Genomic DNA, 24,039 nt, shown 5'->3' with positions numbered 1-24,039 from the left:
TGTTAGATGTTACACTGAAACGCGAAAGTTCGTTTTTCATGGTTTTAAACCTCTGAAACCTCTGAAACTGTGGAGTGGACAAATTGAGACTTTCAGTTTAAAATACACAATGAGACTATTATGAAAGAGAAAACAATCAATTTGAAATCAGTCACATTTTTTTAATCATCTTAGGTATTAGAAGTTCAGCCTGTTTTGTCTGGAAACTCAGATAAAAATAGACGTTACTTCCTGAACCCCATCACAATCAAATCACAGGGCATTGGTGTTTAAATGTTAACTACCTGAGGACAGCACAAGGTCTCCGAATCACTGTTTTGTGAAGTCCTAGCAGTGCTGCTGTGCTCCTGATGGGTCTTGTTTTAGGGCTGACTGCTCTGACTAACATTTCGCTGATAACATCACTCATAAGTAATTCAGAATCCCCGTCTCTGCCTACTTCTGCCTGCATTCGTCTTCGTCTATACTCTCATCCTGAGGTTTCATCGATAACAACAGTAGTGAAAGTCTTTTCACTACTGTTCTTTTTCTCTCCCTTTTTTTCTTTGTTTTCTTCTCTATTATTGGTCTGAACCTTTCTCTTACTGTTGCTGGTATAAATCATACTCAGTGCCTGTTTCTGTCTTATTTATGTGCATGTATGACAAAGAGAAAAGGAGACTTGTATTACTGTGATAGCATCACAAGCAAGTAGGAAACCGAGGAGCTGTTGGGAGTCTTCATTTGTACTTGGGAGATTGCCTGGAAGATCTCTGTCTCACTCTCTCTCTTTCTGTGTGTGTGTGCACGCATCTGTCTGAGGACATGGTTTGTCAGCAGTGTGGATAGCCTACTTTATAAAACGTGTGTTACTCCATATGCTTTTTCTGCTCACTTAGGCACGCAAAAACAGAATATTTGGAAAAATCACAAAAAAACCACAAAGACGCTTGCACGCACCAGCACACATGCTCATCTTTAGTGTCTCATTAAAGCCCAGCTGAAAATTAAACTAGTCAAACACTCTCTAAATCTCAGTGCCAGCTCTTACAATCAGAATAACATAAATTAGCTGGAGGCTTTGCCATAAAAGGAATATAGCTTTGTGTTTACATGTTGGTCACATTATGCCAGATTCATATTATGACATGATCTCTCGTATAGTTTACATAGTCTATATATTTATATACAGACCAAATGTGTTGATGACATTGTTGGCGAGATTAAAGACGTAAAGTCATCTTATCTTTGCTTGTTATGATTATGGTGATTATGATGGCAGCATTAAGGCCGAAATATACTGAACCTAAAGTAACATGAAGCAGACCAGTGTTGAATGCTGCTGGCTGTTGTGCCGCTGTCTTTCCCTGGATACAAAAGAGGTCCTTCTCTAAACTGTGACACTATTCCTATTCCTATATTATTCCTGTGTTATGGAATTAATTGTGCTGACTTATTTATGGTGCCATCACATTAGTACTGAATAGGTTTGTCACCAGAACTGAAAGTTTCGATACCTTTTGACACCAAACCAAAAAACACTGATACTCGAATACTAATTGATAAAGAAAAAGCACAGATTATATCGCATTAGATACTCATTTGCAGCAGTATTGAAATCAACAGTGCTTTCTTCACTTCCACCAGCTGACGCTCTGCTTTACACAGCCCCACTGTAAGCTGACAGGCTCACAGCCCTTCCCCTCACTAGAAGCTGAACACATGAAAAGTAGTGCAACAAACTTGGTGATGCTTATTAAAAGACCAACAGCCCACTCTTTATCAACAGTTGTCATACATGTTAGCCTGGACACATGTTACCTGATTAATTACAGAGCTGCCGCGTGCTATCATTAAAATAGGGTCTAGTGGCTTTGGCTAACAATAAAATGCTAATGATAATTTTGGACTTAGGGATATTTTATATTCAGTGCAGTGAATTGACGTCAAATCTGCTGTCACTAGCCACCGTTTCTTGGTCGTGCACTTATCAAGTTTTGTAACCTGCTTGAAGACATGACTGTGTTGTTTTTTTCCCCTGATGTTTTAATGGTATATCAGTAGAAATGCTCAAACATTCACAGATTATATAAAGGGAGATGTTGGAACAGTTGAAAAGATGATACTTTGTGGACAAAACTGGAAAAAGCAGTTTTTCTCTCCTTGTTTTGATCTCTTCTTCTCCTACATCAGTGCACATGTAGTTCTCTGATCAGGAAAATAATGTAGTGGCTACCTGCTTTGCTGCCATAACAGAGAGCATAAATGAATGAGGCCGTGAAGCCAGCAACCTGGTGGGTATACTGGGGCCTTTAGAGAGCAAACATTATCAGTCCTGCTCATCTGTGTTGTTAATGGACAATGTTAGTTTGTCAAGATAGCAAAAATTATTTGTTTTTAAAAAGTATTGTGTTTCTTTTAAAGAAAGACACCTAGACAAATGATTCAGTAGATATATCTATAGCAGGAACTTTTCATTTAATTGTTTGTCCATTATCTAACTTTGGTGTAGAATGAATGACAAGGGATCTTTATTAATAGAAAAAAGCTGTAAAACGTATGAAAATATCCTGAAAAGTTCAAAATTAAAAAAGCCTTCCAGTGAAACGGACTGGCATCTTTGCTTGCCCGATTTTGACCCCCGGGCCTTATGTTTGACACCTCTGCTTTAGAGAAAATCAACATTTGGCTCTGGTACATGTTCCTTCACATGATTTAAAGCATCTTTCCACTTGGCTCGCAACCAAATGACAATTTTTACTAAATAGTTGAGGAGGTGTAACACCTTAACAATACTCTACAAAACTCAAAACCTTAAACTAAGACTCCAAACTCCAGGGCGAGAGCAGCAAGAGTTTTTTGAACACTCCAAATCTCCACATGTGGGAATCTGACCGTGATGATGTTTGCTCTAGATGCACACACCCACCCCACTCCATCTCCACAAGAGGGGAGATTTCCATGACAAAGGACAATTATTGACTTTCATTGGCTCCGCTTTCTTTGATATCAGCAAGGGGTGTGTCTGTGTGTCTGTCTGTGTGTGCAGGAGGGGGCGGGTTAGGGGACAGCAGAAGAAACAGGGGGATCTGATGAAAGGAGCCGAGTGGGGAAAAAGCACCCGCTGACCCGCAATGGAGTAGTAGAAGAGGACGATTACAGCAGAAAGAAAGGAATGATTTGTTAAGGGTTTCTTCCTTTCAGTCCTCCACTTTACTGCTTTTTTTCTGTTTCCTCACTTTCTGGTTAGTGTTTTCTTTCTGTCTGTCTTATTCCTTCCCCGCATTTTTTTTTGTACTTTAAGCTGCCTATATATGACTGATCCTCCCCCTCACCCACACCTCCGCTCCCTCCTCCTCTCCCTTCACTACCATAATTTAAGGGGCTGAAAGGCATGGCGAGCACAGAAAGAGGAGAAGGGAGAGCAGTGAAAAAGGGGAGACCCTGCAGATGAGGGCCTTCCTTCACGGAGATGGCACAGATGTGAGGGTGTTTTTGTGAAATGAGTCGGGGAGGGGCGGCGATAGGCTAATTTGCGTGGCATAAAGACGGGGGTCCTTTTCATATGCAGAGCTCCACTTTGATGCGCGGCCGATGAAAGCTGGAGGGAGCACAGAGGAGAGGAGAAGAGAGGGTGACGGAGGGGTTCTTTGTCCCCCTGACAAGAAGGCATCTGCTCCACGCTGCTCTCCTCTCCTGCTCTCTTCAGCTATAAGGAGGCTCCCACAAAGGGGAAGCCGAGGGGGAAAAGTGTCATCGGAGCACCTTAGAAAGCAGAACATAAAAAGCAAAAACATAACAAAAAAATAGCCGCTCAGGTCCGCCTTGCATACAGATACGCATATCGTTACAGAATTCAAGAGCTGAGGCTTCACACACAAACTGGTGAATTGCAAAAACATGCTGACATACTGTGGACAAATTTACATAGTTCCACTGCTAACCAAAAACGTATTCACTTTGACTCATTGTTCCTTTTGAGAAGCAAATAAACTATACAAAACTTTCTTCTGTCACTATACAAAACTTTCTTCTGTCACTGGGATTGAGATCAATGGCTTCCAGGGTGAAAGGTGTGCGTTTGTGTGCATGTGTCTGTGTGTGTGCGGTGAGAGATCAGAGGGAGACCATGCACTGAGGTGACTGGCGGTGCTTTCTGTACGAACCCCTGTCTCAAGTCTGATGTGTAGACTGTACAGCTTTCTGAGCATGTGCGTGCGCTGATGTGCAATTGTGTATATCTATATTTGCATGTGCATGTGTGCATATGTCTTTCATCTCACCAGGCCTCTCTAACCAAACACTGGCTGATTTCATGCTCACACAAAAGCTGAATCTGTGCTGCAAAGCTGAAAGGGGTCCAGGCAGAAAAAAGTGTCCTTTTTAAAGTGGTTAATTCAATAGGACACGTAAATCAGAATTTTATGCCCAGTCTTGCCTAAAATTTAACATGTTTGCTGTTTGCTGACAGTGTCTGTCAGTCAGACTAGTATAGCTCAACAACTTTTAAATGGAATCCTATAAAGAGTGTACATAAAATAGTTTTCAGATAATGGATCATTTTAACTCTAAACCAGGCTGGACTCCAAAAGGCTAGGCATGCTGCGCTATGTTGAAACTGATAGCTCCTCTCCATTTCCCCACTGTGGCAGTTACCACTACATATCATCACAGCAAAAATCTTCCTTATGTGGATTCCTCGCTTCTCAAGATTTTCCGCTCTAGGTGAGCTATCCTCTCACCTTTTATCAGACATTTGTGTTTTTTTTAGCAGCAGAGCTCCTCTCTCTTACGGATAATTGACATTGTCTTGCATTGACAGCCACATGTGCTGTCATTTCTCTTGATCCTCTTTCTTTGTTGTTTTTGTTTTTTTGTGTTGCATTGCTCAACAGCTGATCTGGGAATATCTTTAACTCTCAATTTGATTGTCTCTTTGTTTGGCAGGCCTTGAAATAAAACCTCAGAGTCACAGAATGAAGCCTCCTGAATACAACTGTCATCATTAATGGTTCCCAACAATAGCATTCTTCAGCTGCATGGCAGTTTTAGCAGTGGCACACTGCACAGCCAATAACTGTTCAAAGATTGCTTTGGCTTGTAGTTGAGAGGGCACTGTTTATTGCTGGTATCCAGTAATTACACCAGAACATACCAATGCTCACATGTATGTGTGAGGTTACTGACTCGCTGCTTGTTTGATTGTTAGAAGTTGTATTTTACACATATAATTGACATTAATTTGCTTGATCTTCATATTTTTGACCCCAGAAAAACCTCTGGGTCTTAGAGGGAGGTAGAAATAAATCTTTCATTAATTGGTTATCCCTGTCTTATTTTAGGTGATCTTTGCCCTGAACCAGACTTTATTACAACAGGAGTCTTTAAGGGCAGGAAGCCTACAGGTCCCATATACCACTGAAGACCTCATCAGGCACTACAACTGTGGAGATCTCAACTCCATTATCTTCAATCATGACACATCACAGGTCAGATCATCCACAATCTCATCTTATCTTGTCTTGTCTTGTCTTATCTGTAACTTTCAGTCTGTCTAATAAGCTTAGATTCATTTTGATCTTAGGTTTGTCCAACTGGCACAACCCTTAACCTTTTACTTTCACCCCTAACCTACTGACCCACCTCACCTTCTTCTTCCCCCACCCCACACACCCCCAGCGCACACATGCACTTTCTCCATACTTAGCTACTTCTGTTCTTTCTTTGCCACCATTGCTATATGTTTCTCCTGCCAATCTCATGAGATCTTTGTCAGTCCAAAGGCTTTTAAGTCAATTGTACCATCAGTCATGTAAAGAAAATAAATAAGTAAAAACCCTTGAACGATATGTCTTAAGAATTTCAGATTTTTTATTGATTCAACCTTAGTCAAAGGTTTGCAAATAACCTATAAATAAACAATCATGTCTTCTGTGTTTTACTTTCATGGCCAACTACCTTGGGAACTATAGGTCCCTAACTTCAATAATGTGACACTGCCACCCAATGAGCAGGCCACTGCCCAGGAAATAGACAGCTACTTCCGACAGGAACTCATCTACAAGAGAAATGAAAGGATGGGCAAGAGGGTCAAGGCTCTGCTTGAGGAACACCCAGACAAGAGCTTCTTTTTTGCTTTTGGAGCAGGTTGGTGTTCTCTAATCTACACAAAATACACACAGAAAAAAATGAACAGTGAACTCTGTGATCAGTGTTTGGAGTATCAGCTTTATAATATGCAGTGTGGGTTGTTGGTTTACTAGTGTGTTATTAGATACAGTAAATGCCGCTATATACGTATAATATCCCAAATCCACGAGTTCCTCCCTGTGGATACTTCTATGTGTATGTGTATTTGTAAAGTGGTAATGAGATCTTTCCTTCAGTCCAGACCAAAACTCCTGGACACAAATTTACTTAATTACCTTCAAAATGACTGAATGAGTGAATGGTCTGTGTGTGTGTGTGTGTGTGTGTGTGTGTGTGTGTGTGTGTGCGTGCGTGTGTGTGTGTGTGTGCGTGCGTGCGTGCGTGCGTGTGTGTGTGTGCATGGCGGGGCCTGGGGCTCACTAAGCCTTGACCCCTGTGGGACATGGTCCTGCTCCCGGCTGGATGCTTCTGCCCGTCTTTGGGATGTGGATGCTTGTTTGTTCTGGGGTGCGTGGCTGGATGTTCCAGTGTGGTTGTTGGCTTGCTCCCTTGGTGGCAGGGTAATAATAATTACTTTTATCCATTTAATATAATGACTTTAATTCCAGTTTTGTTTGAAGAGCACTCCTACAAAGGAGATTAGAGACTTCTTAGTCAGAGCAGCTTAGCAAACTCAGGTAGAGAAAGCAAAGACATCGTAACCTCCTAAGACCCGAACTCTTTCATGGCATGCATTTTTAATTTCTCTTTGCTATTTGGGCTGATTGGGACCGGATGAATGTAAAAACAAAGAATTACGTGATTTTTATTTATTTTTTTACCTGATTTTTGTTTCTGAGAAAAATGAGATCCACATATGAGGGCATTCGCTTTAAATTTCGATAGAACAATAGCAGTATAATGTCCTCATAAGTGGATATCAGACACTTGTAGAGCAAAATGTAGTATTTTGGTCTAAACAACTCAAAATGTGATGTCCACATATGTGGACGCCAGGTCCTAGGAGGTTAAGGAAGAGGTGAACAGAAGCCCCAGAAAAGCTGAATTTAGCTTGTCTTCCCAGAACTGAAAGGGCAGAGTCCAGAAACACACACATATATATACATTTATACATATAAGTGGGAATTCGTGTCTCTTACTGTTGTCTTTAAATAAAGAAAACAATTTTTTTGGATGTTATTGCATTGGATTTATGGAAACCGGTGCTGCTAATCAGCCCTATGAATGAATAACTCACTGACTGATAGATGGTCTTTATCAACTTTGAGTCCAAATAGTTTAGTTTAAAGGAGATCTTCTATAAACCATAATTTTATCAATGCAGGGTTAACCAGAAGCAGACTTGTGGTGTGTTTGAGTCATTTAGAAATGTCAGCATAATACTTTGAATTCTTTTAACACTACATAGCAACCTCATAAGTATCACCCATCTAATAAAAGAATCCAATGAAAACAGGGACGGTGATAAGAACAGAAATCAAGCATACTTCTATGTGTGTGTGCGTGTGTGTGTGTGTGTGTTCACTTTATGTGTGCATAAGTCCATCAGCCAGACTTTCTTTATTCTGTTTTGAAAATGTACAATCAATTGATTCATTCATTTTCTCTATCCTTTGAATTTGTCTTTGTTGTAAATCACTGATTGATCTATTGATTATATTTTGGACAGTTTTCTAATGTAATGTCCAACAATCAGCTTATTTTTGCATAAAGCGTTTACAGATAATTAATAACACATCTATAAACTATTTATTAGCCATCAATAAGGGGAGTCTTATTGAAAAGTAGCGCCATTACATTCTGAATTTGGCATGTCATAAAGTTTCAGTTCATTTCATACTTCTTATACAGAGCTGTATGAGAAGAGTGGACCAAATTGTATTAATTTCTTAATCCAATTTTGTTGTTTTGTTTTGTGTTTTTTTGCTTTTAAGCAATGTTACTGTGTAAACCTTTGGGGGGTCATTTTTGAGTAGAACAGCAGTGAGCTTTGAGCAGAAAGAGAGAGGCTTTCACAGACTATTGGTCTGCTGCAGGAAACAGATGAGGAAAAGCAGATGAACACACACACACACACACACACACACACACACACACACACACACACAAAACCCACTCCCAGTGCCTAACAAGGAGTACATTTCAGAGCTATCCCCTAAGGAGGTGCCTTTACAAGGGCTTGGTCTCTGAAGGTGTGTGCCTCTGTGTGTATTTTTGTATGTATGGGTGTGTGCTTATATGTGTGTTCACTGTGCATGTGTGTGTCTGCATGTGAGCTGGTGAGTGAAAGTGATATGGCCAATCAGCCCAGAAGCATTGGTCTTAGACATATGGAGGGCAGGTTAGGTCGTTGTGTACAAGGAATGGGATGTGGCACACGATGGTCCACACACACACACACACACACACACACACACACACACACACACACACACACACACACACGGGTCTATGTGGTATGGCGGGACTATACTACGTCAATCCGCCCGGTGGTGGTTTAAGTGGACTACCCTTTTGAAAGGACTTAGAGCCAAGGGAGCGAGGTTAAAGTGTTCGAAAAAATCTGAAAAAAATTTGGGTCACTTCAGACCTCATACACTCCCTATAGAAGTCTAGATACACTGATACACACCAACCAGACTCTATTGTGTTTTCTGGAGACATTGTCCACTTGACAACAATGTGTTTTATGAGGTCCAAAAAAAGCAATATTGGGTCTTTAAAGGGACAATGATGTAATATGTAAATAGCTCATCATTACCATGAATACACATCTGACAGGACACAGGATTACTGGAACATCATTTTATTAGTGTTCTTGGATCTGAACATTAATTTTAACCATAAATAAAAAAAGAAATCTATGGACAAAAATGCCCACGCTTCCCACAGAAATATAAAAATATAGAAAACAGAAAAATTAAAAACATTTAAAATGAATTTTAATAGTTTAAAGGTAAATATTAAGGGGAGAAAATATGCATTTATAATTTTTTATTTTAAATATAACCCGTCAAAAAAAACCCTAAATAAATTAAATGTAAAAATTATGAAATACAAACTACTTCTGTATTTAACAAGAACTTTTTTTTCTTTAAACAGAACATCAGTGTTAACAACAATTGGCAATCTGACCAAGATGTAAAACCACAGCTCTCTAAACAGTTATTTTAGTTCATTTTTTTCTGCCTTTTTGCAGTTAATCCTCTGTTTCTTACAAAATCTCTTATGTTTTGAACTGTTCTTCCTGCCAACACCGGATCTTCTACCAATTTGCAATGACTGCATTCATTTTTGGTGGCTAGTTTCCCTTCGTTTATGTGGTCTTTCAAATGCCTCATCACTGCAGCAACCTCAGCCTTGGACCACATGTTTTTGGGAGCTCTTCGGGAATTGTGGGATTGAGCAGCATTTTTCTCTGGAAGATATATAAAGTAGTAGTAGTTAAAACAAACAAAAAACCAAACAAAAAAAACAAAAAACATTTGCTTGTTAAAAGAATGGATGCTACCCTGTACTAACTTCTGAAATGTGTTGCTACCATCAATATCAAAACGAGCTAAAATTCTGTTTGAAAATTTATCAAATTTCTAAAATGAGACAACATTTAGTGTTCCGCTGTGAATAAAAGACTGAATAAAAAGTTGAATAAAAGTCTCTTGATGCATGCTCAATCATCCAGGTAAGTAAATCCCAAAACGTTGATTCTGTTAATCTGGACGTAGCGTTTTCAGTGGGAGAAACATTTTGTCACTCATCCAAGTGACTTTTTGCCACCACTCTGCAGTTTGCCATATGTTGCAAAGTGATGAAACAATAATAAGCTTCGAGAACCAACTGCACCCCTTACCTTCAGAGGGAGCAGCAGTCTCACTTGCTGCAGGCATTGTGAGTAGTCCTTCATCTGCTGATTACACAATTTGATTAAGTTTTAATATTTGTAACAAACATTTTATCCACAGAAACCAAGCTAGTGGTAACTTACCACAATCTACAGTGTCTTGGGGCTGCGCTGTGTTTGTGGAATCAGCTACTGCATGTACAGGCTCACTGGTGCCACACGCCGACATTGTGAGTGATGTGTCATCATCATCTGATTCACTCTCACTGTCCTTTGTTTCAGCATCACTTAATGCAATTTCATCTGAGAAATTGTGGGGGAAAAAAACCCAAAAAAACCAAACACATACAACCCCCCCAAAAACCTCACATTAACAACGAGATATGACAAAAAACAGAGCAAATACTGGAAATTATAGTACATAGTTTTACTATTTAAGGCCTGCTGCTGGGTTGTTGCCCTCCTATGGCCTACTCCACATCCAGGTAGCACCTCCATGCTCTGGACACTACACTAACAGACACAGCAAACCTTCTTGCCACAGCTCACATTGATGTGCTACGCTAGATGAGCTGCACTACCTGAGCCACTTGTGTGGGTTGTAGACTGTCTCATGCTACCACTAAAATGAAATCACCGCCAGCATTCAAAAGTGACCATAACATCAGCCAGAAAGAATAAGTGCTGAGAAGTGGTCTGTGGTCACCACCTGCAGAACCAGTCCTTTATTATGGTGAATTGACTATAATTTCCACTTGTTGTCTACTCTATTTGCAAAACAGCATGTGAAACTGGTTGTCAGTGTTACTTCCTAAGTGAACAGTTTGATATAACAGAAGTGTGACTGACTTGGAGTAACATCGCATCGTTTAAGTGTTCCCTTTATTATTTTGAGCAGTTTATGTTATGGAATGGGGAATTGAGGACAATCCCAAGTATACCATTTTTACAAGGTCCTGCACCAATGAGGTAATACTACATTTCTTTAATTAGACGTGACCACCCATTAATTAAAAAGGGAGCAGTGTTCATTTCAGCTAGTCTTAACTTGTTGAACTCCATTAATGCTTTTTACTATATAATGTACCTATTCACTAAATGTCTCACCTTTGCACTTATAGCCAAGCCACTTGAGGGAGGAAACCAGTCCCACACACTGAATGCACTTGTCCAAAGATGATATTGTTGTGCACACCAGACGATGATTGTGACACTGTTAGCAAAATATTGCAACATTTATTTGTTTTGGACAGTTGGAAAGGTGAGGTGTTTTCAATTCAGTTGCAGATATCAACTAATAAACTTCATCCATGTAAATCACATCACACCCAGGTGACTGCCAAACACACACACACACACAGCATCCATAAGGAATGATGATAGATTAAATTATTAGTTCATTAAGTGGTACACTGGATTATATTTACCCTTTCAGGCTCTGGATGTTTCAGGTCCAGATCATTGTTTGGAAAGCTGTTTGGTTGCGGCTTTAGGCAGCTCACAGTCTTCTGAATCTGGCTGGTCTCAGTCTTCGTGTGTAACAGATAGAGAATGAAGACAAAAGAACAGTAATCTGACAGTTACTAAAAATGCATCACTCAAGAGGATGAATAGACCATTTCACTATTGGCAAATAGCGTAAGGTACACATCGTGCATGAGAAACATTCATTAAAATCTGTCCTAGGTCAATGTTACCTCTTCAAAATCTTGCACTGAAGAAGAATGCATGGCTTCTGAGTCTTGCTGAGGCATTTCTTCATCAAGATCCTGCAACAAAGAAAAGATGGCACAAAGATTAGACCAAGTGCTCTTCTTGCAACTGTACTGGGCAGGCCTGTGCTTCTGTTTTTAATTTGCATGTGTGTGTGTGTGGGGGGGCCTTTCCACTCAAGAAATGTTTTCTTCTGAAAAAAATACTGGCTACAATAGTTAACAACTGATTCCTTTGCAATCATCCATCCTCTTCCACTTATCCTTATCAGGATTGTGGGGTAGCAGTTTTGGGGCCTATACCAGCTACCATAGGGCAGTACAACCTGGACAGATCACCAGTCTAACATGGAAGGACAAGCATTTGCATTCACACCAAAGGGCAGTTTTGAATCACCAGTTAACCTAACCCCATAAGCTACATCTTTGGACTGTGGGAAGAAGCCAGAGTACACAGCCAGAGAGAGCCCATGCACTAAAGCAGTAAAAAGTGCCTAAAACAACTTAAGAAGTTGTATAGTACTATCTATCTTAATGTTCAAGCCTGAGTTTCAAAAAATTTCAACATAGAAACAAAGCACATGCAGTCAGTTCTGCATGCTGTAGGTCAAACTGTCAAGACATACGAGAAGACCCCTCCTAAAACCAGAGTGATGTCACCATGAAGCAAACTTTGACGGAGTCCCCCAATAACAGTGTGGTCCTCCTAAGTCACATTTGGGTGGTTAACACACACACACACACACTCAGATGTTATCCAGACTTGCACTTTGAAACAATGAAAAGGACCTACAAGCCACGGTCCATGTAAATCACATCACACCCAGGTGACTGCCAAACACACACACACACAGCATCCATAAAGAATGATGATAGATTAAATTATTAGTTCATTAAGTGGTACACTGGATTATATTTACCCTTTCAGGCTCTGGATGTTTCAGGTCCAGATCATTGTTTGGAAAGCTGTTTGGTTGCGGCTTTAGGCAGCTCACAGTCTTCTGAATCTGGCTGGTCTCAGTCTTCGTGTGTAACAGATAGAGAATGAAGACAAAAGAACAGTAATCTGACAGTTACTAAAAATGCATCACTCAAGAGGATGAATAGACCATTTCACTATTGGCAAATAGCGTAAGGTACACATCGTGCATGAGAAACATTCATTAAAATCTGTCCTAGGTCAATGTTACCTCTTCAAAATCTTGCACTGAAGAAGAATGCATGGCTTCTGAGTCTTGCTGAGGCATTTCTTCATCAAGATCCTGCAACAAAGAAAAGATGGCACAAAGATTAGACCAAGTGCTCTTCTTGCAACTGTACTGGGCAGGCCTGTGCTTCTGTTTTTAATTTGCATGTGTGTGTGTGTGGGGGGGCCTTTCCACTCAAGAAATGTTTTCTTCTGAAAAAAATACTGGCTACAATAGTTAACAACTGATTCCTTTGCAATCATCCATCCTCTTCCACTTATCCTTATCAGGATTGTGGGGTAGCAGTTTTGGGGCCTATACCAGCTACCATAGGGCAGTACAACCTGGACAGATCACCAGTCTAACATGGAAGGACAAGCATTTGCATTCACACCAAAGGGCAGTTTTGAATCACCAGTTAACCTAACCCCATAAGCTACATCTTTGGACTGTGGGAAGAAGCCAGAGTACACAGCCAGAGAGAGCCCATGCACTAAAGCAGTAAAAAGTGCCTAAAACAACTTAAGAAGTTGTATAGTACTATCTATCTTAATGTTCAAGCCTGAGTTTCAAAAAATTTCAACATAGAAACAAAGCACATGCAGTCAGTTCTGCATGCTGTAGGTCAAACTGTCAAGACATACGAGAAGACCCCTCCTAAAACCAGAGTGATGTCACCATGAAGCAAACTTTGACGGAGTCCCCCAATAACAGTGTGGTCCTCCTAAGTCACATTTGGGTGGTTAACACACACACACACACACACTCAGATGTTATCCAGACTTGCACTTTGAAACAATGAAAAGGACCTACAAGCCACGGTCCATGTAAATCACATCACACCCAGGTGACTGCCAAACACACACACACACAGCATCCATAAAGAATGATGATAGATTAAATTATTAGTTCATTAAGTGGTACACTGGATTATATTTACCCTTTCAGGCTCTGGATGTTTCAGGTCCAGATCATTGTTTGGAAAGCTGTTTGGTTGCGGCTTTAGGCAGCTCACAGTCTTCTGAATCTGGCTGGTCTCAGTCTTCGTGTGTAACAGATAGAGAATGAAGACAAAAGAACAGTAATCTGACAGTTACTAAAAATGCATCACTCAAGAGGATGAATAGACCATTTCACTATTGGCAAATAGCGTAAGGTACACATCGTGCATGAGAAACATTCATTAAAATCTGTCCTAGGTCAATGTTACCTCTTCAAAATCTTGCACTGAAGAAGAATGCATGGCTTCTGAGTCTTGCTGAGGCATTTCTTCATCAAGATCCTGCAACAAAGAAAAGATGGCACAAAGATTAGACCAAGTGCTCTTCTTGCAACTGTACTGGGCAGGCCTGTGCTTCTGTTTTTAATTTGCATGTGTGTGTGTGGGGGGGGGCCTTTCCACTCAAGAAATGTTTTCTTCTGAAAAAAATACTGGCTACAATAGTTAACAACTGATTCCTTTGCAATCATCCATCCTCTTCCACTTATCCTTATCAGGATTGTGGGGTAGCAGTTTTGGGGCCTATACCAGCTACCATAGGGCAGTACAACCTGGACAGATCACCAGTCTAACATGGAAGGACAAGCATTTGCATTCACACCAAAGGGCAGTTTTGAATCACCAGTTAACCTAACCCCATAAGCTACATCTTTGGACTGTGGGAAGAAGCCAGAGTACACAGCCAGAGAGAGCCCATGCACTAAAGCAGTAAAAAGTGCCTAAAACAACTTAAGAAGTTGTATAGTACTATCTATCTTAATGTTCAAGCCTGAGTTTCAAAAAATTTCAACATAGAAACAAAGCACATGCAGTCAGTTCTGCATGCTGTAGGTCAAACTGTCAAGACATACGAGAAGACCCCTCCTAAAACCAGAGTGATGTCACCATGAAGCAAACTTTGACGGAGTCCCCCAATAACAGTGTGGTCCTCCTAAGTCACATTTGGGTGGTTAACACACACACACACACACACACACTCAGATGTTATCCAGACTTGCACTTTGAAACAATGAAAAGGACCCACAAGCCACGGTCCATGTAAATCACATCACACCCAGGTGACTGCCAAACACACACACACACAGCATCCATAAAGAATGATGATAGATTAAATTATTAGTTCATTAAGTGGTACACTGGATTATATTTACCCTTTCAGGCTCTGGATGTTTCAGGTCCAGATCATTGTTTGGAAAGCTGTTTGGTTGCGGCTTTAGGCAGCTCACAGTCTTCTGAATCTGGCTGGTCTCAGTCTTCGTGTGTAACAGATAGAGAATGAAGACAAAAGAACAGTAATCTGACAGTTACTAAAAATGCATCACTCAAGAGGATGAATAGACCATTTCACTATTGGCAAATAGCGTAAGGTACACATCGTGCATGAGAAACATTCATTAAAATCTGTCCTAGGTCAATGTTACCTCTTCAAAATCTTGCACTGAAGAAGAATGCATGGCTTCTGAGTCTTGCTGAGGCATTTCTTCATCAAGATCCTGCAACAAAGAAAAGATGGCACAAAGATTAGACCAAGTGCTCTTCTTGCAACTGTACTGGGCAGGCCTGTGCTTCTGTTTTTAATTTGCATGTGTGTGTGTGGGGGGGGGCCTTTCCACTCAAGAAATGTTTTCTTCTGAAAAAAATACTGGCTACAATAGTTAACAACTGATTCCTTTGCAATCATCCATCCTCTTCCACTTATCCTTATCAGGATTGTGGGGTAGCAGTTTTGGGGCCTATACCAGCTACCATAGGGCAGTACAACCTGGACAGATCACCAGTCTAACATGGAAGGACAAGCATTTGCATTCACACCAAAGGGCAGTTTTGAATCACCAGTTAACCTAACCCCATAAGCTACATCTTTGGACTGTGGGAAGAAGCCAGAGTACACAGCCAGAGAGAGCCCATGCACTAAAGCAGTAAAAAGTGCCTAAAACAACTTAAGAAGTTGTATAGTACTATCTATCTTAATGTTCAAGCCTGAGTTTCAAAAAATTTCAACATAGAAACAAAGCACATGCAGTCAGTTCTGCATGCTGTAGGTCAAACTGTCAAGACATACGAGAAGACCCCTCCTAAAACCAGAGTGATGTCACCATGAAGCAAACTTTGACGGAGTCCCCCAATAACAGTGTGGTCCTCCTAAGTCACATTTGGGTGGTTAACACACACACTCAGATGTTATCCAGACTTGCACTTTGAAACAATGAAAAGGACCTACAAGCCACGGTCCATGTAAATCACATCACACCCAGGTGACTGCCAAACACACACACACACAGCATCCATAAAGAATGATGATAGATTAAATTATTAGTTCATTAAGTGGTACACTGGATTATATTTACCCTTTCAGGCTCTGGATGTTTCAGGTCCAGATCATTGTTTGGAAAGCTGTTTGGTTGCGGCTTTAGGCAGCTCACAGTCTTCTGAATCTGGCTGGTCTCAGTCTTCGTGTGTAACAGATAGAGAATGAAGACAAAAGAACAGTAATCTGACAGTTACTAAAAATGCATCACTCAAGAGGATGAATAGACCATTTCACTATTGGCAAATAGCGTAAGGTACACATCGTGCATGAGAAACATTCATTAAAATCTGTCCTAGGTCAATGTTACCTCTTCAAAATCTTGCACTGAAGAAGAATGCATGGCTTCTGAGTCTTGCTGAGGCATTTCTTCATCAAGATCCTGCAACAAAGAAAAGATGGCACAAAGATTAGACCAAGTGCTCTTCTTGCAACTGTACTGGGCAGGCCTGTGCTTCTGTTTTTAATTTGCATGTGTGTGTGTGGGGGGGGGCCTTTCCACTCAAGAAATGTTTTCTTCTGAAAAAAATACTGGCTACAATAGTTAACAACTGATTCCTTTGCAATCATCCATCCTCTTCCACTTATCCTTATCAGGATTGTGGGGTAGCAGTTTTGGGGCCTATACCAGCTACCATAGGGCAGTACAACCTGGACAGATCACCAGTCTAACATGGAAGGACAAGCATTTGCATTCACACCAAAGGGCAGTTTTGAATCACCAGTTAACCTAACCCCATAAGCTACATCTTTGGACTGTGGGAAGAAGCCAGAGTACACAGCCAGAGAGAGCCCATGCACTAAAGCAGTAAAAAGTGCCTAAAACAACTTAAGAAGTTGTATAGTACTATCTATCTTAATGTTCAAGCCTGAGTTTCAAAAAATTTCAACATAGAAACAAAGCACATGCAGTCAGTTCTGCATGCTGTAGGTCAAACTGTCAAGACATACGAGAAGACCCCTCCTAAAACCAGAGTGATGTCACCATGAAGCAAACTTTGACGGAGTCCCCCAATAACAGTGTGGTCCTCCTAAGTCACATTTGGGTGGTTAACACACACACACACACACTCAGATGTTATCCAGACTTGCACTTTGAAACAATGAAAAGGACCTACAAGCCACGGTCCATGTAAATCACATCACACCCAGGTGACTGCCAAACACACACACACACAGCATCCATAAAGAATGATGATAGATTAAATTATTAGTTCATTAAGTGGTACACTGGATTATATTTACCCTTTCAGGCTCTGGATGTTTCAGGTCCAGATCATTGTTTGGAAAGCTGTTTGGTTGCGGCTTTAGGCAGCTCACAGTCTTCTGAATCTGGCTGGTCTCAGTCTTCGTGTGTAACAGATAGAGAATGAAGACAAAAGAACAGTAATCTGACAGTTACTAAAAATGCATCACTCAAGAGGATGAATAGACCATTTCACTATTGGCAAATAGCGTAAGGTACACATCGTGCATGAGAAACATTCATTAAAATCTGTCCTAGGTCAATGTTACCTCTTCAAAATCTTGCACTGAAGAAGAATGCATGGCTTCTGAGTCTTGCTGAGGCATTTCTTCATCAAGATCCTGCAACAAAGAAAAGATGGCACAAAGATTAGACCAAGTGCTCTTCTTGCAACTGTACTGGGCAGGCCTGTGCTTCTGTTTTTAATTTGCATGTGTGTGTGTGTGGGGGGGCCTTTCCACTCAAGAAATGTTTTCTTCTGAAAAAAATACTGGCTACAATAGTTAACAACTGATTCCTTTGCAATCATCCATCCTCTTCCACTTATCCTTATCAGGATTGTGGGGTAGCAGTTTTGGGGCCTATACCAGCTACCATAGGGCAGTACAACCTGGACAGATCACCAGTCTAACATGGAAGGACAAGCATTTGCATTCACACCAAAGGGCAGTTTTGAATCACCAGTTAACCTAACCCCATAAGCTACATCTTTGGACTGTGGGAAGAAGCCAGAGTACACAGCCAGAGAGAGCCCATGCACTAAAGCAGTAAAAAGTGCCTAAAACAACTTAAGAAGTTGTATAGTACTATCTATCTTAATGTTCAAGCCTGAGTTTCAAAAAATTTCAACATAGAAACAAAGCACATGCAGTCAGTTCTGCATGCTGTAGGTCAAACTGTCAAGACATACGAGAAGACCCCTCCTAAAACCAGAGTGATGTCACCATGAAGCAAACTTTGACGGAGTCCCCCAATAACAGTGTGGTCCTCCTAAGTCACATTTGGGTGGTTAACACACACACACACACACTCAGATGTTATCCAGACTTGCACTTTGAAACAATGAAAAGGACCTACAAGCCACGGTCCATGTAAATCACATCACACCCAGGTGACTGCCAAACACACACACACACAGCATCCATAAAGAATGATGATAGATTAAATTATTAGTTCATTAAGTGGTACACTGGATTATATTTACCCTTTCAGGCTCTGGATGTTTCAGGTCCAGATCATTGTTTGGAAAGCTGTTTGGTTGCGGCTTTAGGCAGCTCACAGTCTTCTGAATCTGGCTGGTCTCAGTCTTCGTGTGTAACAGATAGAGAATGAAGACAAAAGAACAGTAATCTGACAGTTACTAAAAATGCATCACTCAAGAGGATGAATAGACCATTTCACTATTGGCAAATAGCGTAAGGTACACATCGTGCATGAGAAACATTCATTAAAATCAGATCATTGTTTGGAAAGCTGTTTGGTTGCGGCTTTAGGCAGCTCACAGTCTTCTGAATCTGGCTGGTCTCCGTCTTCGTGTGTAACAGATAGAAAATGAATATACAGTGCATTTTTGAAGAGGCTTTTGAAACATTAAATAAACTGTATGAGAAAGATAAGTTTCAAGCTATTGTCTTTAAAATATTCACTGTCATGTATAGAGAATTTAAGGCCCTATGATTAAGAGACAAATAGTCAGTGTGATTTCTTTATTTTTTAAGCCATTGCTAAAGGAGTAAAACAATCACCTGTAGCAGCAACGAACTGTCACTAGGGCCCATTTATCTTCGAGGGACAAAATTTAAAATGAATCTAACTAAAGAGGCTACACAGCAAAATCTCCAGTGTTAAATTAACACTAGAGAGTGTCTATATGGGTCCACACAACACTGTTGAGTGTTGAATTAACACTTTTGACAGTGTTATATGTTTAAAAGTAACCTAGTCAGTTTTGAAGATTAACAAAGACTAACACTGAGCAGTGCTGATTTTCTAACACTGGAATATTTCTAACATTTTGAGTTATTTTCCAGTGTTAGAAAATCAGCACTGCTCAGTGTTAGCCATTGTTAATCTTCAAAACTGACTAGGTTACTTTTAAACATATAACACTGTCAAAAGTGTTAATTTAACACTCAACAGTGTTGTATTTAACACTCAGAGGTGTGGACCCTTATAGACACTCTCCAGTGTTAATTTAACACTGGAGATTTTGCTGTGTAGAATCACATTAAACATCAATCACTGTTAAAATTTAGAAACCGAAAGCCATTTTTTATTTCTGCATACCTGCTGATATTTTTTTAGTGCTTTTAGAGGGCTTTGATGTGGCAGCCATCACAATTGCCTGTTTTCCATTAGTACCTACCCCTGTTTTTCCAGTAGGTTATAGTACCATGTAGTTTTTCAGTAACTACTGCACCAAGGTTCCAAGTGATCCAAAGTGATCAGAAAATTTGACATAGACTGAATGCCACCAGGTGGCTGGTCAATGGTGTCACTCGATAAGTTATGAGTGCGCCTCCTTCGTGAAAATCCAAGCCATCATTTTTGAAACTCTGAAATGTTTGAAATAGCGACCAAAATTAACAGCGTGATCCCTGAATTGAACACTAAAGTATAGACTGAGCAGCAGGCATTTTGTCACCTTGACGTCCATGCTTGCTGTGGCATTTATATCACTGGATGCTCGGCTGCATTGCTATAGTTACCCCAGGCACAGTAGGTGATACTCAATTTCAGTGAAAAACTAGATGCCCTAAGTCACGTTAAGCCAATTTGAGTAGGTACAAATGTAAAAATGGCTTAGGGTATGCAATTTATCAGTTCCAAAAAGTACAATTGTAGAAATACCTTGCATCTCCAGAGCCAATCCGAGTCACCATAATTATAGTCTATTTCTTCACCTGGACTTATGTCTCTGCTTGCAAATAAGCATAGATGGGGCTTTCCATTGATATTTAATATTTTCATCTTAGCACTTGTCAACGACAACCACATCAGTCCAAGTCTGCCTAATGACCCATCTTCTTGAGATGCATCCACACTGTGGGGTTAGGCAAAAAAGTATTAGCTTAACTAGTTAGGAAGCTTTTTTTCATAAATCAAAAGCAATGTGTAATTTAATCTTAATCAAACTACACTGATATAATACGCACCACCAGAGTTTTCCATCAAACTTGAATTCAAACATGAACACCTTCAGGCTGTCATGATAAACTCTGTGTCTCCGCTCACATTCTTCTTTTGTTATGAGTTTACCTCTGTATTCCAAAAGAAAGTCTCCTTTTTGGAATGGAACAGTCGTGAAAATGCCCCGACCTGAATTGCAGAGGCATACCAAGTGAGTGACAAAAGACAGTGACAAACTCCAAATCTAATCCAAACTAAAGACCAACTTACCTTTGAAGGCATTTATGTAGTGGATATCAAGTCCCAGTTTGTCCCTTCCAGCAGAAACATGACAGACTGCATCCTCCCGTGGAGGAATGAGTCTCCTTCGCATGTTCTCCTGTACGATTGGCTGTATTACCAAAGCATATAAAGTATTACGATTATCGTCATCATTGTCATCATCATCAGTAGTAGCAGAACTAGCAGTAGTGTAGTTTACAGCATAAACACAGCTGACTTATTCATAGTGCTAATTTATGCCTTCTTTTAAAATGTTAAAGGCCTAGTACTCAAAATGGCGACATGTGACATTTCTGTAATGGCGACTGCAGAGAGTGATACAAGTACTGAGAAAGCTTAGGCATCAAAACTGTAAGAAGTTTTTTCTTCAGGCATATAAATAAATACACGACTAAATACACTTATACCCTTGCTTTTATTTTAGGGCTGTCAGCAGAATGGACAGACATTGGACAAACTGCCCGAAATTAGCTAACAGCGACATCAGGGATTTTGACTCAGACTGCGCTGGTTTAATTGTTAATCGCGTTAGTCGCGATGTCGGCATTAACACGTTTAAGCCACAATAATGCTTTAACACCGAGTAAATCCTAACACGGGTTAGCCCGCTTTATCGCGTTGACGCGGTTAGTCGTCAGCCCTATTTTATTTACTCAATGACAAACGCTGGGGCCGTTTTACTTCTTCAAAGACTCACTAACAGTCCATAAAGCATAAATTAAACCAGTTTAATATAGGCCTGTGCACCTATAATTTCATATAGTATTAAAGTCATGGTGCATTTTACATTAAAAAAGGCTTACCTTTGTGTTTTTAATCCGTCTTCGTATTGCCGTCGACATACACTTGTTAAAGGGCACGCGCGCGAAAGTTGTGGCGCCGTTTCCTGTAGGTACCGCCTATATATATAGCCTACCAATCACAATGACTTCCGGCCGTGTGTATTGAAAATGTGTATTAAATTGCAGTACCTACACACATCCACTCTAACTCGAAACGTCGCTGTGCAATACACTGGAATACACAAAAATCAGGTGAGGGGTATAGGTGGACTTTTAAGAAAATCAGAAAATCTTTTAATTATAGTTTAATAAATGAATTTACACTACAGTTTAAGCAAATACAGGTCAAAAGATAAATAATGACCTCATAAGAAGTAGAAAAAATTATTATTTAGACACTTAAAAATGCATTTACAAGTCATGTTTTAGGGGGACACATGAATACACAGCAAAAAGTCGAAATGTCCCCGGAGCCCAGGTACAGCGCAGGTCAAATGTCAATCCATACCACATAGACGCACTCACACACACACACACACACACACACACACACACACATTACACAGGCCCCTGGGTATCTGGGTAAAATGTGTCCTTAATTATCCCGGGTGGGGTCAGAGGACAAGCACACTCACGCACACACACCGGCTACAATGGAGCCCATTATGTCAGGGTACTTCGTTTCCCTGTTGCTATCAGCTGTGAGATCTGTCTTATCACTGACCTTATCATGTCCCTCTGATTCGTTAAAGAATGTTTAAACAGATTAAAGATTTTTTTATGTTCCACATTTTCAAAGCTTTAGGTAATCTGTGATTATGAATAATGTTAACTTTAGATTAAATTTGATTCAGAGGAATTAGAGTTGTGCTTTTTGAAACAGCAGTAGCATATTTGACATATTTCTTTTCCCGGGTAATGATCCCATTTGACTGCAGAGGTCGGCCTGCAGATTCCTGACTGACCTATGTGGAAAATTGTTGAGGGTTTTCATTTTTGCTTTCAGTAAGCTTTATTGCCACAACAACTTAAGTACACTGGAAATAAAATAATGACCTAAAATAACTTCAGCATTAACATTCTAATATAGTACAAAGTTAACTGTGATGAGGAAATATGGCTGTTTTTTTATATTTAATTTTTATTTACATGATCAACGCAGTTTGTCTGTTTGTCTGTCAGCAAGACAATTCACTCACTGGCCACTTTGTTAGGTATACTTCAGTAGTTCTGAAGCGCACTTCTACAAAGGAGATTAGAAGCGTTGTAGTCAGAGCACCTTAACAAGTTCAGATACAGAAAGCAAAGTCAATTTTTAAGTAACACGAGACAGAAAAGCTGATTTTTTTTCTGGAACTGATGGGTAGTACATGGCACAAATTGAGCCTAATCAGCCAGTCACATGACACAAACTCAGTGCTTTTAGGCAGATATGTGCATATAGACATGCTAAAGTTTAAACTGAGCGTCAGAATGGGGAAAAAGGTAATTTAAGTGATTTTGAATGTGGCATGGTTGTTGGTGCCAGACGGGCTGGTCTGACCGTTTCAAAAAACTGCTGATTTGCTGGAATTTTCTTACACAACCATCTCAAGGTTTTCCAGAAAATTGTCTTACAAAGAGAAAATAGCGAGCAACAGTTCTCTGGATAAAACTGCCTTGTTAATGCCAGATGCCAGAGAAGAATGCTATGAATGCTTCAAGTTGATAGCAAGGCAACGATACTTTAAATAATTACTTATTATAACTAAGGTATGCATAAGAGAACCTCTATATGCACGCATTTAATGCAGATTGGCTACAGCAGCAGAACATTACACCGGGTGCCTCTCCTGTTAGCTAAGAACAAGAAATTGAGGCTACACTTCAAACTGGCTGGTGAACAAGCCGAACTAGGAGACGCATAGTCAAAGGAACCCGTAAAGGTTTTGTGCAGATATGTATACCTTCTGTCATAATTGAACAATCGTGCACTGGATTTGACCCACAGTTGTTATCTTTGACTGTGTGAGCCATATTATGTGAGTATTTAGGTGTTTTTGCATTGTACGAAAAAAATAAATAAATCCATGAATGGACAGTAGTCACACACTAGAGTAAAATGCTTTCGCACCCTAAATAATTTCCCATACAGGAACACATACACACTGATTTATACACCAAGAAAGAATTGCTTTGTTACACGTGGGTGGAAAACGAGGCCCTGCCAAAGTCTTTTACCTGAACTGAGCTGTAGGGACTAAACTGACCGGTCAACTGAGAAATTGTTATTTAATTTCTTGTCATCATTTTCACACTCATGTTAAAAATTCACCAGAATGTGGCCTGTGATTGGTTTGCATCCCAGCTTTCACTGTTAGATAAACTTTGTTTTTCAGCAGTCTGGCCAGAATAGTGGTCAGGAAGGCAGCAGTCAAACAAAC

The 24,039-nt window shown here is 40.2% G+C and overlaps 2 protein-coding genes across 3 annotated transcripts in view; one reads left to right on the top strand and one right to left on the bottom strand.

Moving 5' to 3' along the window:
* Positions 1-24,039, top strand: part of trabd2a (TraB domain containing 2A) — a 72,124-nt gene that overhangs the window by 21,694 nt on the left and 26,391 nt on the right. Inside the window, exons 3-4 of the mRNA XM_080304349.1 lie at positions 5,322-5,468; positions 5,952-6,126. Coding sequence (XP_080160475.1) covers positions 5,322-5,468; positions 5,952-6,126 — 322 coding nt within the window. The remainder of the gene's footprint in view (positions 1-5,321; positions 5,469-5,951; positions 6,127-24,039) is intronic.
* Positions 8,920-22,171, bottom strand: LOC113033585 (uncharacterized). 2 transcript variants are annotated; one of them, XM_080304347.1, is made up of 21 exons: positions 21,638-22,171; positions 20,823-20,943; positions 20,579-20,741; positions 20,274-20,466; positions 18,628-18,729; positions 17,693-17,764; positions 17,423-17,524; positions 16,488-16,559; positions 16,218-16,319; positions 15,291-15,362; positions 15,021-15,122; positions 14,080-14,151; positions 13,810-13,911; positions 12,873-12,944; positions 12,603-12,704; positions 11,668-11,739; positions 11,398-11,499; positions 11,078-11,183; positions 10,115-10,273; positions 9,980-10,036; positions 8,920-9,547 (listed from the first exon to the last, which is right to left on the bottom strand). In XM_080304347.1, the coding sequence occupies exons 1-21, from the start codon at positions 21,674-21,676 to the stop codon at positions 9,300-9,302; spliced, it is 2,232 nt and encodes a 743-aa protein (XP_080160473.1). In that variant the 5' UTR covers positions 21,677-22,171; the 3' UTR covers positions 8,920-9,299. The 2 variants fall into 2 exon arrangements, with proteins under 2 accessions (XP_080160473.1, XP_080160474.1); XM_080304348.1 differs by having other exon boundaries at positions 9,980-10,033.

The sequence above is a fragment of the Astatotilapia calliptera genome, chromosome 7 (genome assembly GCF_964374335.1).
Source record: "Astatotilapia calliptera chromosome 7, fAstCal68.1, whole genome shotgun sequence".
In the NCBI taxonomy this organism is placed as follows: Eukaryota; Metazoa; Chordata; class Actinopteri; order Cichliformes; family Cichlidae; genus Astatotilapia; species Astatotilapia calliptera.
This window is presented reverse-complemented; position numbering and strand designations above follow the sequence as displayed.

Coding starts and splice junctions, on each gene's coding strand:
- LOC113033585 (XM_080304347.1), bottom strand. CDS start 21,676: ATGTCGACGGCAATACGAAGACGGATTAAAAACACAAAG. Junction 15,123..15,290: donor CAGTGCAAGATTTTGAAGAG/GTAACATTGACC, acceptor TTACACACGAAG/ACTGAGACCAGCCAGATTCA. Junction 13,912..14,079: donor CAGTGCAAGATTTTGAAGAG/GTAACATTGACC, acceptor TTACACACGAAG/ACTGAGACCAGCCAGATTCA.